The sequence below is a fragment of the Salvelinus namaycush genome, chromosome 9 (genome assembly GCF_016432855.1).
Source record: "Salvelinus namaycush isolate Seneca chromosome 9, SaNama_1.0, whole genome shotgun sequence".
NCBI classification, from domain to species: Eukaryota; Metazoa; Chordata; class Actinopteri; order Salmoniformes; family Salmonidae; genus Salvelinus; species Salvelinus namaycush.
In genome coordinates this window covers 47637575-47650778 of record NC_052315.1, presented here as the reverse complement: position 1 = coordinate 47650778, position 13204 = coordinate 47637575, and the positions used below count along the sequence as shown (strand labels likewise).

At 44.6% G+C, this 13204-nt stretch overlaps 1 protein-coding gene across 1 annotated transcript in view; it reads right to left on the bottom strand.

Moving 5' to 3' along the window:
• The window catches only part of LOC120054147 (transcription initiation factor TFIID subunit 4-like), a 34081-nt gene extending 21243 nt beyond the window's left edge, over window positions 1-12838 (bottom strand). Inside the window, exons 1-12 of the mRNA XM_039001569.1 lie at window positions 11626-12838; window positions 11194-11363; window positions 10558-10647; window positions 8560-8745; window positions 8145-8267; window positions 7916-8005; window positions 7479-7655; window positions 6957-7032; window positions 6519-6630; window positions 4881-5050; window positions 4506-4636; window positions 1836-1961 (exon numbers count right to left, since the gene is read on the bottom strand). Coding sequence (XP_038857497.1) covers window positions 1836-1961; window positions 4506-4636; window positions 4881-5050; window positions 6519-6630; window positions 6957-7032; window positions 7479-7655; window positions 7916-8005; window positions 8145-8267; window positions 8560-8745; window positions 10558-10647; window positions 11194-11363; window positions 11626-12838 — 2664 coding nt within the window. The remainder of the gene's footprint in view (window positions 1-1835; window positions 1962-4505; window positions 4637-4880; window positions 5051-6518; window positions 6631-6956; window positions 7033-7478; window positions 7656-7915; window positions 8006-8144; window positions 8268-8559; window positions 8746-10557; window positions 10648-11193; window positions 11364-11625) is intronic.
• Window positions 12839-13204: the final 366 nt, after the last annotated feature.

Genomic DNA, 13204 nt, shown 5'->3' with positions numbered 1-13204 from the left:
TAAGAAGTGCTCATCATTTTAAATAGGCTACGTGTCGTATTAAACAGCATATAAACACTCTAAATAGGTCAAGAGCCAGACAGGGAACCAATTATTTCAAGGTTATTGCCTACAAAAGAAATACATTGTGAAGCATTTGCGAGTGCGACACACTAGGCTGGTAGGGAGTCGGAGACATTAAGCGCTCAGCATTTAAACATCATTGAAATCAAATCATTTTAGTCTATAAATTGCACATATAGGCTGTGATTTACTTAGAATTAAATACAAATTCAACGAAAAAAAGCCTTATTAGGCTCAGTCTACAGTGCCTTTGAATTCATTTTTTAGAAAAGACGAGTTTGGCCAGAGTCTGTGGCTTCAGGCTCATGTGATTGTTCCTAGAGAGCAGGTCAGCAGCAGAGAATATCCTCTCTGCTCTTGCAGAGCCACTGGGGACGCTAAACACCCTTTTGGCCACTCTTGACAGGCATGCAGAGTTGTAAGCATAAAGGTTTTTAAGCAAAATAACCCAATGAAAACAGAAAGCTCCTTGAAAGTTGGAATATGCCAGGTCTATTGGACCAAAATCAATTGTAGAGATAATAGAAAGAAAAAAATAAGGAAACTTAAGTGATCAGATTTTTTGTTTATAAATACTTGGCTACAATGACAATTAGCTACACACCTCGTTCCCTTCTTTTAGCATGTGCACGTAGCAAGTGCACCTATCATGCTTTCGGATACGTGTCTTTCAAATTCCACAATGATTCTTTAGTTATGGACCTTACATCATTGCACTCACTATACTACTCTTAGTCCTCATCTTTGTAAGTCACCTTGATTTTGCACCTGTGTATTTGATCAGTTTCTTTACAAAAACATTTAGAGAACTCCATGACAGTAGCCATAGCAGCACACAAGTAGTCTACAAAGTAGACTACAAATGCGTGCTGGGTCGGGCACGCCCTGAACTCGCGAAGTGAGCGCCACTGGAGCGCAACTGGAGCGGGCGAGAAGGCAGATGATGCTCCAGCCTTTGGGAATCTCGCGCCGCGCTCCAGTCAAATTGGGCACGCTCTGCTCCTCGCTCCGCTCACCAGATGTCACCCATTGAGCATGTTTGGGATGCTCTGGATCGACGAGTACTACAGCCTGTTCCAGTTCCTGAACAATATCCCGCAACTTCACACAGCCACAAGAGTGGGACAACATTCCACCGGCCACAATCAACAGCCTGATCAACTCTATGCGAAGGAGAGGTGTCACGCTGCATGATGCAAATGGTCATCACACCAGATACTGACTGGTTTTCTGATCCACACCCCTACATTTCTTTAAGGTATCTGTATTCCCAGTCATGTGAAATCCATAGATTAGGACCTCATTATTTTATTTAAATTGGCTGATTTCCTTGTATCAACTGTAACTCAGTAAAATCTTTAAAATTGTTGCGTTTATATTTTGTGTCAATCACAAGCAGTGCAATGCATATTAACTAGGCCAACTCCCACATGACAGTGTTAATATGGTTGGTGAGTTCCCATCTACACAGCACCATAGAGATAATTATCTCCTGGATGACATCTTGATCCTACATGAAGTTAATTAGTGTGTGTGTGTACACTCCCGTGGACGTCTAATGATGTCTGTAGAGGGAGTTGTGGTTTCTGTTCAAAATCCACTAATTACCTCCGTTTTCATGTGTCACATCGTTCCCATGAGGTGGACAAACACACTGCAACTATTAACAGGCCACTCCTCTTCTGGAGTTAAACAAATTATTGCCGGTGATGCAGTAGTGTGGTTGTAACACAGTCCCGGTGTGCATGTAGTCAGGTGGTGTGTGTCTCTACCTTGGCAGCCTTGAGTAGGACCTCCCTCTCCTGCTCGTCCTTCCTTTGTTTCTCCATCCTGTCCAGCTGCTCAAAGAAGCGGAGCTGGGCCCTGACGTCTGTCGACGGCTCATACCACTCCTCATCCTACATAGAGAGGGAAGGGACAGGAGAAAGGGAGAGTGAAAGAAAAAAAGGGACAAGTAGGATGCTATTGTTCATGTTGTTGTTCATGGAGCTTGTGTACTGTTCATGTTGTTGTTCATGTTGTTCATGTACATCGTCATGTAGTTCATGTACAGTCGTGGCCAAAAGTTTTGAGAATGACACAAATATAAATTTTCAAAGTCTGCTGCCTCAGTTTGTATGATGGCAATTTGCATACACTCCAGTTTGTTATGAAGAGTGATCAGATGAATTGCAAAGTCCTTCTTTGCCATACAAATGAACTGAATCCCCCAAAAAATATTTCCACTGCATTTCAGTCCTGCCACAAAAGGACCAGCTGACATAATGTCAGTGATTCTCTCGTTAACACAGGTGTGAGTGTTGACGAGGACAAGGCTGGAGATCCCTCTGTCATGCTGATTGAGTTCGAATAACAGACTGGAAGCTTCAAAAGGAGGGTGGTGCTTGGAATCATTGTTCTTCCTCTGTCAACCATGGTTACCTGCAAGGAAACATCTGCCATCATCATTGCTTTGCACAAAAAGGGCATCACAGGCAAGGATATCGCTGCCGGTAAGATTGCACCTAAATCAACCATTTATCGGATCATCAAGAACTCAAGGAGAGCGGTTCAATTGTTGTGAAGAAGGCTTCAAGGCGCCCAAGAAAGTCCAGCAAGCGCCAGGACCGTCTCCTAAAGTTGATTCAGCTGCGGGATCGGGGCACCACCAGTACAGAGCTTGCTCAGGAATGGCAGCAGGCAGGTGTGAGTGCATCTGCACGCACAGTGAGGCGAAGACTTTTGGAGGATGGCCTGGTGTCAAGAAGGGCAGCAAAGAAGCCACTTCTCTCCAGGAAAAACATCAGGGACAGACTGATATTCTGCAAAAGGTACAGGGATTGGACTGCTGAGGACTGGGGTAAAGTAATTTTCTCTGATGAATCCCCTTTCCGATTGTTTGGGGCATCCGGAAAAAAGCTTGTCCGGAGCAGACAAGGTGAGCGCTATCATCAGTCCTGTGTCATGCCAACAGTAAAGCATCCTGAGACCATTCATGTGTGGGGTTGCTTCTCAGCCAAGGGAGTGGGCTCACTCACAATTTTGCCTAAGAACACAGCCATGAATAAAGAAATGGTACCAACACATCCTCCGAGAGCAACTTCTCCCAACCATCCAGGAACAGTTTTGTGACGAACAATGCCTTTTCCAGCATGATGGAGCACCTTGTCAAAAGTAATAACGAAGTGGCTCGGGGAACAAAACATCAATATTTTGGGTCCATGGCCAGGAAACTCCCCAGACCTTAATCCCATTGAGAACGTGTGGTCAATCCTCAAGAGGCGGGTGGACAAACAAAACCCCACAAATTCTGACTAACTCCAAGCATTGATTATGCAAGAATGGGCTGCCATCAGTCAGGATGTGGCCCAGAAGTGAATTGACAGCATGCCAGGTCGGATTGCAGAGGTCTTGAAAAAGAAGGGTCAACACTGCAAATATTGACTCTGCATCAACTTCATGCAATTGTCAATAAAAGCCTTTGACACTTATGAAATGCTTGTAATTATACTTCAGTATTCCATAGTAACATCTGACAAAAATATCTAAAGACACTGAAGCAGCAAACTTTGTGGAAATTAATATGTGTCATTCAAAACGTTTGTCCACAACTATACTGTTCTTGATGTTGTTCATGTAGTTTGTGTACCGTTCATGTTGTTGTTCATGTAGTTTGTCATGTAGTTCATGTACTGTTCATGTTGTTCATGATGGTGTTCATGTAGTTTGTGTACCGTTCATGTTGTTGTTCATGTAGTTTGTCATGTAGTTCATGTACTGTTCATGTTGTTCATGATGGTGTTCATGTAGTTTGTGTACTGTTCATGTAGTTTGTGTACTGTTCATGCTGTTGTTCATGTAGTATGTGTACTGTTCATGTTGTTGTTCATGGAGCTTGTGTACTGTTCATGATGTTGTTCATGTACTGTTCATGATGTTGTTTATGTAGTTTGTGTACTGTTCATGATGTTGTTCATTTGGTTTGTGTCCTGTTCATGTAGTTTGTGTACTGTTCATGTAGTTTGTGTACCGTTCATGTACTGTTCATGTAGTTTATGTAGTTTGTGTACTGTTCATGTACTGTTCATGACATTGTTCATGTAGTTTGTGTACTGTTCATGATGTTGTTCATTTGGTTTGTGTCCTGTTCATGTAGTTTGTGTACCGTTCATGTACTGTTCATGTAGTTTGTGTACCGTTCATGTACTGTTCATGTAGTTCATGTACCATTCATGTACTGTTCATGTAGTTTGTGTACTGTTCATGTAGTTTGTGTACCGTTCATGTAGTTTGTGTACCGTTCATGTAGTTTGTGTACCGTTCATGCTGTTGTTCATGTAGTTTGTGTACTGTTCATGATGTTGGTCATGTGTTATTTTTGTGTTATTCATGTACTGTTGCGCTTGTGCTTGTACTGTTCACCTACTTTTGTTCATGATAACCTCTACTCTTCCTGTTCTTACCTTGCCCCCGTCAGTGCGGTGCTGGGCGATAGTTGACACTTTCTCTAGCATGGATCTCAGCCTGGCCTGGGTAGCATGGGAGATGTAGTTCACTGCCTCAGCTGGGACCTCTGTCACCCCAAACCTCTTGGCTTTAGCGGAAGAAAGCGAGAGAAAGGCATTAGCAGCCAATCAGTGCCATTATCTGTGGTAGGATGGCAAGGTGCGGTCAGTTATTTATTGATGATCGACAGACATCAGGGCCCAGCTCCACTTCTTTCAGAGGCTTATTTCTTACACTAGTCATTTCCTTTCAAATCCATTAAAGTAAGTGAACAAGTGCACACTTCAGGTCTTATAGCTGGTTCAGGAGAAAGGACAGGTTATTGCACATACCGGTCTCCATGATGCGTCTGTGCAGCAGGCCTGGTGGGAGGAAGGCCTCGTCCTTACAGGAGCGGATCTTGGTGCCCACCAGCTCAGAGTTGGTGGCCATGATGCGGGCGTTCTCCTCGTTCAGGTTCACCCCCGCCATGGACGCCACGTCGTTGATGTCATCATCATCTCTAAAGAGATGCCGTATACACAGATCAGTGGGGTGCTCCAGAAAGGAAGTTCATTAAGTTGGCCAGCTAACTTTGTTAATCAGTCAGGTCTTGATTTTCTGGTTCATTAAAGAAAGCTAAACATGAATATACATTTGGTGGTTGCCTAGACAATTACACCATGTCAATTTCATGTCGATTTCATGTAAATTTCTCAAAAGAACATGAAGTAATTTACACACAGATCAAGAACAGGAGTTTGTTTAACTTAAGTATGTTTCTCAACCCCACCATTGTGTCAAAACGTGTGAAATGCTGCCATCCTGTGGTTGATCTGTTTCTGTGCGTCATGGAAAACTATCACAGTAACTAAGCCAAACAGTGCCAGGAGCCTCGAATACTGTAGGTTTACATGGGGTCAGATACCAAAAGTAGCCAGGTTTCCATCCAATTGGTGAGAGATTTTTATGTGAATATTTTTAAATCTGCATAAAAACAATATGCACATTTTCCCACAAGAGATGTTTCTATCAAATAGACTTGTTGCAGATAAAAGGCTGTGAGTGATGACATTTGCACATAAAAAATACCTTGTGTGGTTTAATTCCCATGTACCAAATACAAGTTAAGTGTTTCCATTACATTTTCAAATCCCACAAAAAATGTTGCGTTATATAGCGAGTGTGCCCACTCTGGTATTGCCAACAGGCAGCAGGTAGCCTAGTGGCTAGAGAGTTGGGCCAGAAACCTAAAAGTCGCTGGATCGAATCCCCGAGCTGACAAGGTAAAAATCAGTCATTCTGCCCGAGCAAGGAAGTTAACCCACTGTTCCCCGGGGCGCCGAAGACGTGGATGTCGATTAAGGCAGCCCCCCGCACTTCTCTGATTCAGAGGGGTTGGGTTAAATGCGGAAGACACATTTCAGTTGTATGCATTCAGTTGTCCTTTTCCAGATACAGTGCGGGTATAGCCGACATACATGAGATAGATTATTTGTATTTGTCAAACGGAAGCCAAGCGTCGATGGTAATGTAACCTGTATAAGACCGTGGATATTTATTGGAAAGGAGCATCAAGCTCACCTGGCACTTTCACCACCCGTTGAAGTTCATTATAACTTATTTAAATCTGTAGCCTAATAAACTTCATGCTTTCCCAACGAGTCGTAGTGGGAGGACCACACAACAAGTCATCTCGCGTGACTCCAAGTTTACTTCGATATGGCGGTTATTATATCAATATTTGTGCATAAAAGCATTTCCACCGACATTTCTCGTATAAAATATTTTACAGACACAAAAAGATCCCACCGTGTCTAGCGTATTTTGTATTGTCGACATTTGTAAAATTTGTTGTTAAACTTTCTGTTTCCATCAGGCCTGTCATTAAACGTTTTTATCTGACATGTACTTTACCTGCATAAAAAGGTTGGATGGAAACCTGGTTACAGAGAGTATAGTTTTCCCCTGTCAACCTGGATATTCTGTACCTGAACGTCCCGCCTCCAGGCTCATTCAGCTTCTTCTGATTGGCAGAGGCCTGGGCACCAATGCCCACAGGAGATCTGCCTGCAATAATAGTGAGTCCTCTTGCAACTGTGCCTGACAAAGAAACAAAACATATCATTACAAGCTGTTCAATAGCATGGTGAGAAAATGGGCCTCTGTGCATTGCTCTTAAGGGGTTTTCAATTCCGGGTCCTGAGGCATCCCCTGCCGGTCCATTTATGTTAGAGCTCAACACTTTAACACCTGAGACACTTAATAATCATCCAGGCCTTGAATAATTGAATGATGTGGGTAAAACAAGTGTCCACTGGGGATAACCTCTTCCCTTCAACAATAGCACAGGTCGAGAGCGCCGAGATGTCTTATTGAGGTTGTCCATTGTCTGCATAGAGAGAGAGGGCGCTGTGCGGTACCAGTACCTTGTGGCCGGATGGTCTGAGGGATGACCATCGGCATGCGAGTCTGGACCCCCTGAACCCCTGGTCTTCTCACACCCTGGAAGAGAGGTGGGAGAGAGGAGCCATTAGAACATGAACAGTATCCCTGCACATTTGGTACTGGCACTGACCCTGTATATAGCTTCCTCCCTTATTTGTGTTAAAAAAAAAAATATATATATTAGTTATACTACTTTGATATTGAATACTACACTGTTGGGTAGGGTAAGTTAAGCATTTCACTGTACTTGTGCATGTGACAAATACAACTTGAACAGAAAACTCACAATAGTTTGAGCCAAGTGGCGCATAACAGACAGAACACACCACACTAAATATAACAGACCACAGCACAGAACTGTTGTGTGTATCGATGCCTATTATAGAGAGACAACCTACAACAGCCTCAAAGGAATTCTACTAGGCCTACTACAGAAAGAAGAGCCATTCAAAACTGCAGCGCTTCTTTCCAGTCGCCAGTGTCTAAGTCCGGGAGGGTCGTACCAGAGCAGTGGTGGGTGTCCTGACCATGCCTGTGGCGGGGCCGACGGTGGTGGGGAGCCGGGCCCTGATAGTGCTGGTGGTAGTATTGGAGGCAGCGGCCAGGGCCGCAGCGTTGGTGGAGGCCAGCAGAGACTGCTGGTTGTTGAGCAGGGACAGCCGCAGGGCAGGAAGGCTTTTCTGTACGGAAGGAAACAAATACGGGTTACATGGTAATGTCGTCAACAATTGACTATGTATATATTTTGTATTAGTACACACAGGCCTGCCCTGTTAGGGTAACAATTGACATTAAGTTGCTCTTATACCTGGGTAGTAACACTAATTACAGTAACAACATTGTAGTAACATGTTACATGGTACTTTAGTAATTGCATTTCAATTGCATAGCAATGAGCTCAGAAAAAGTTCCGGCTGAGGGTTAAGGGTAACAAACAAACCTTGAGGAAGGGGATGAGGTACGGCTGCGGAGAGGACTTCAGCTCAGCCTGCAGACGTGTGGTGAACTCCTCAGGCTCAATTTTAGCATCCTGATCAAAGAAAGAAGACATTAAGTGTGAAAATCAGACAAAAATAAATAAAAATGGCATAATTCCACGCTCCATAATTCTGCTGACAATTGAACCACATAAAAATGTAAAAAAGTATTCTATAGGAGTCTTGACTCACCAGAAGATCCTGCACCAGGGCCTTGACGTTCTTGGATGTGTCTGGAGATGGGGAGTTGTGGGACGCCAGCTTGATCAGGGTGGAAAGGAAGTTCTTACACTTCTTCACATTTTCTTGCATTTCCTGTAAGAGAGGAGAATGGGTCATTGAGTAGGATTAGACTTTCCATGAAAATGATTGATACGTTTTGCACAAAGTTTGCTTCTCATGTCACCACAACTTCTGGTATTATAAAACATGATTAAATCAACTCAAACGTTATTTTAAGAGCATTTAAAATAGCAAAACACAGTAAACAACACTTTCTCCAAGTGGGAAACCGGCCAATAAAAAAATGTCAATCAACTCACTACATGGTAAACCACACACTGTTTGAATCTAGCAAAGTGTCAGTAAAGTAAGACAGTTGACAAACCTGGGAGACTGGTGCAGTTACCATTGTAGGGGTTGTGGAGGCACTGGCTGCTGCTGCAGTGTTAAAGGGCCGTACAGCACCAGGCTTGACCAGGGCTTGACCCCCCGTGATCACTGTCTGGGCCTTCTGAGGGGTGGTCATTTTCACCGACACAGACGCACCTGCAGGAGCCACGGTTATCGCCTTCTGGAGAGAATGGCAACAGGCATAAATATGACTAGAACTTTATACAGTAGTGGAAACAACGGTTAACACAACGCACATAGTGCAGCTGAGAGAGTAAACAACCATTTACCACAACATAACACAGTGCCTTCTGAAAGAATTCAGACGCCTTCACTTTTTCCACATTTTGTTACGTTACAGCCTTATTCTGAACTTGGTTAGATCTTTTTTCAAAATCTACACACAATACCCCATAATGACAAAGTAAGAACAGGTTTTTTTTTAGAAATGTTCACTAATTAAAAAAATAAAAAAAATAAAAAAAATGAAATATTACATTTACATAATTATTCAGAACCTTTACTCAGTACTTTGTTGAAGCACCTTTGGCAGCGATTACAGCCTTGAGTCTTCTTGGGTATGACGCTACAAGCTTGGCACACCTGTATTTGGGGAGTTTCTCCCATTCTTCTCTGCAGACCCTCTCAAGCTCTGTCAGGTTGGATGGGGAGTGTCGCTGCACAGCTATTTTCAGGTCTCGCCAGAGATGTTCAATCAGGTTCAAGTCCGGGCTCTGGCTGGGCCACTCAAGGACATTCAGAGACTTGTCCCGAAGCCACTCCTACGTTGTCTTGGCTGTGTGCTTAGGGTTGTTGTCCTGTTGGAAGGTAAACCTTCGCCCAAGTCTGAGGTCCTGATCGCTCTGGAGCAGGTTTTCGTCAAGGATCTGTCTGTACTTTGCTCTGTTCATCTTTCATCTTTCCCAGTCCCAACTGCTGAACCCCCCCCCCCAATATGATGCTACCACCACCATGCTTCACTGTAGGGATGGTGCCAATCTTGGTTTCATCAGAGAATCTTTTTTCTCATGGTCTGATAGTCTTTAGGTGCCTCTTGGCAAACTCCAAGCGGGCTGTCATGTGTATTTTACTGAGGAGTGGCTTCTGTCTGGCCACTCTACCATAAAGGCCTGATTGGTGGAGTCCTGCAGAGATGGTTGTCCTTCTGGAACGCTCTCCCATCTCCACAGAGGAACTATAGAGCTCTGTCAGTGACCATCGGGTTCTTGGTCACCTCCCTGACCAAGGTCCTTCTCCCCCAATTGATCAGTGTGTCTGGGAGGCCAGCTCTTGGAAGAGTCTTGGTGGTTCCAAACTTCTTCCATTTAAGAATGATGGAGGCCATTGTGTTCTTGGGGACCTTCAATGCTGCAGACATTTTTTGGTACCCTTCCCTAGATCTGTGCCTCAACACAATCCTGTCTCGGAGCTCTACGTACAATTCCTTCGACCTCATGGCTTGGTTTTTGCTCTGACATGCACTGTCAACTGTGGGACCTTATATAGACAGGTGTGTGCCTTTCCAAATCATTCCAATCAATTGAATTTACCACAGGTGGACTCCAATCAAGTTGTAGAAACATCTCAAGGATGATCAATGGAAACAGGATGCACCTGAGCTCATTTTCAAGTCTCATAGCAAAAGGTCTGAATATTTACGTAAATAAGGTACTTCTGTTTTTTATTTTAATAAATGTGCAAAAATGTCTAAAAACCAATTTTTGTTTTGTCATTATGGGGTATTGTGTGTAGATTGCTGAGAACATTTTTAGATTAAGGCTGTAACGTATCAAAATGTAAAGCGGTCTGAATACTTTCCGAAGGCACTAAGTCAAACAACTAAAATCACAACAAAAATAAAAACAGGGCTGGAATATGTGTAATGTATTTAATACAAATTAATTTTAAATCTACTGAGAGGCTCTAGTAGCTAACTATAATTAGGTTTGTGTTTTCTGACAGAGGGCTGCATGGAAACAGTAAGTGATCACACCTGTATAGCAGAGCTGGTGGGAGAGGGGGACTGCAACATTCTGGCCTGGACAGGGGAGGCCAGACGAACAGCCTGGGTTGTACAAGGGGCCTGCAGAGAACAGGGGGAGCAAGGGGTCAGAGGTGCACTGGACATTAGTACAGACATTAGTACCGGTATACATGGTCAACTTATGACTTACTGGCACAACTCGAGAGGGAAATTAAAAGGGTGAAAGGAAGAAAAAGCAGGACATCCCTACAACATAAGGGCAGACCTTCAGTTGCGCCCAATGGCAGAGTATACCTCTCAGGAATGGGACTCTACAGCCACAGCAGATAACCAAGGCCTGACCGAACGAGAATCTATGTTCTCATGAGACTGATGTTGACGATGAGCTCTTACACAGTCACATACTACATCATCCCCAATAACATTCCTGACATGGGCAGCACCGATCTTACGCAAAATCCACATGATCTAGCAGTGTGATTTTTTGTTGTTGTCAGGGGTACTAGGTCTATACTTGGGCCACTAAAGAGGAATGGACACGACATTGCAGACAGACGTCGTTCAGATCGACAAACACGTTTGATATGACATAATCCATTCCAGTCCCCCTCTAGATAACTTTAGCCTGATTCCCCCCATCCATACCTGGCTGGGAGTACCGACTCTGATGGTGGCCCCAGCGGTAGGTGTAGCAGGCCGGGGGGAGATGTTAGAGACAGCTGCCTGGCCTTGTTGGGTCTTAGCCTGAGCCTGGGCTAGAACCTGCTGAGGAACCATTACCAGCTGGCCTGTGTCTGTACGCACCAGCACCATACCTGAGGGAGAAACAGTCAGGTCACACATCTTTCTCGATTTGCCATTTTCAATGGTTTACTGTTTGAGTTTTTTGGGGGCCTAAGCATTGGGTTAATAAATGCATTAATGAATAGCACAGACTAGGCTATTGACTGTTTAATTAATTGACTAATGGGTCAACACATTGAAGGGTGCACATTTCTGTTCAGAATGGAGCTTGGGGAGTCAGAACCTAGGTTTTAAAGGTTTTAGAATCAGGATAACATCAGTAGGGTTCCTTACCGGGTGGTATGGTAAATCCAGGGGGTAACTGAATGGTGGTCTGCTGTGGTGGTCTGACGACCATCTGTGGTGCCACAGTCCTCGTGGGACTCGCTACCAGCCCAGGTCTCTGCTGCTGCACGGAGGTGGTCATCACAGGAGCACCGGGGGGCCTCACGATGGTCACCGTGGGCTGACCAACTCCGTTAACCGTTGGTTTCACCCCGGCTGTGAGAGTGGGACTCGCCACACTCTGTGCCTGGCTTATGGGTGAGTTCACAACAACAGGAGAGGGAGACCCTCCAAGAATTATTGATTGGCCAGCAGAGACTGGCTGGTTGGGTGCCACCATTGTAGTGTTAATGAGAGTGTTATTGCGGTTCATGACCTGAGAGGTGGTGGCCCCCGGAGAACCTGCACCCTGTGTGACCACTGCAGAAACCTTAGGGTCTATTACTCCATTCTGTGAGGCACTGGCCATGGGGCTGGGATGCCTTTGCAATGTAACAGTGGGAGTAACAAATGCCACAGCAGATTGAGATACAGGATAGTTTGGTAGAGAAGGAGGCTGTGAAGCCATAGACACAATGATATTTGAGTTGCCCGCACTGGCAGTACTTATAACAGTGTTGCCGCCTGACCCGATTTGGGGAGCAGCAGCTGGCGAGTTGACCAACTTCACAGCTCCAGGGCTACCGTTAAAACTCTGTAATCCAGGTGAAGGAGTACTGATAGCTGTTGTTGTTGTGGGGTTTGAGTTCGGAGCAGTCACCACCGATATTTCAGCTGGACCCAAAACAGTCCCTCTGTTGAAGCTAGTCGTCTGAGCAGGCAAAGTTACCGATCCTGGTGGTGCGGGGGAAATGATGCGAGATGCGGCTCCATGTGTTTGTAAATTGGTACCAGCGTTTATAATGCCCCCAGTAGTGATGGAAGAGGTAGAAGCGGTGATACTCTTATTCGAAATCGCCAGATTCGCGCAGGGTTCCGCGTTTAACACCGCTTTTGGGTGTCCTTGTTGTGGCGGCTCCAGAGACCCCACTTGATCACGCACTTTCCCTGAGAACTGGCTAACAGCGCCCGTAGATCCTTCTCGCTTGATATCGGAATATGTGGCGGGCGAAGTCTTTTGGCTGACAAGTTGCGATTCCAAAGAGCCAACTAAGTCACTTACTGCTTTTTCGTCTACCTCATTGAAGAGCATGTCCTCCAGTGGGTCGGAGGCTCCCGCCATCTTTGATGATAGACCGTTGTGCAAATCGTATTTTAGAATGTACGCATGCGCGTGGGCTTTCAATGTAGAAATATAATTTCAAGAAAGGACCACTGTTCTACTATAATGAAGATTTGCGCTGGTTGTACCTCCAAGTTTCTCATTCAACAAGATACCCTACAGTAGTGCTTCAAGACAAGTATAACAAAGAAGGAAACAAATAGGCCTACTAATGTACAAATCCAAGCTATATACTTATTGCTTCTATTTAGTAAACCAATTCCAGACGTGTTAGAGAGTGTTGAAGTTTGTTTTGCATGCCCCGGTTCCCCGGTCGGGTGGAGAATTCGCTTAAGCACCAATCGAATGGTCTAAAATCCAAACTCC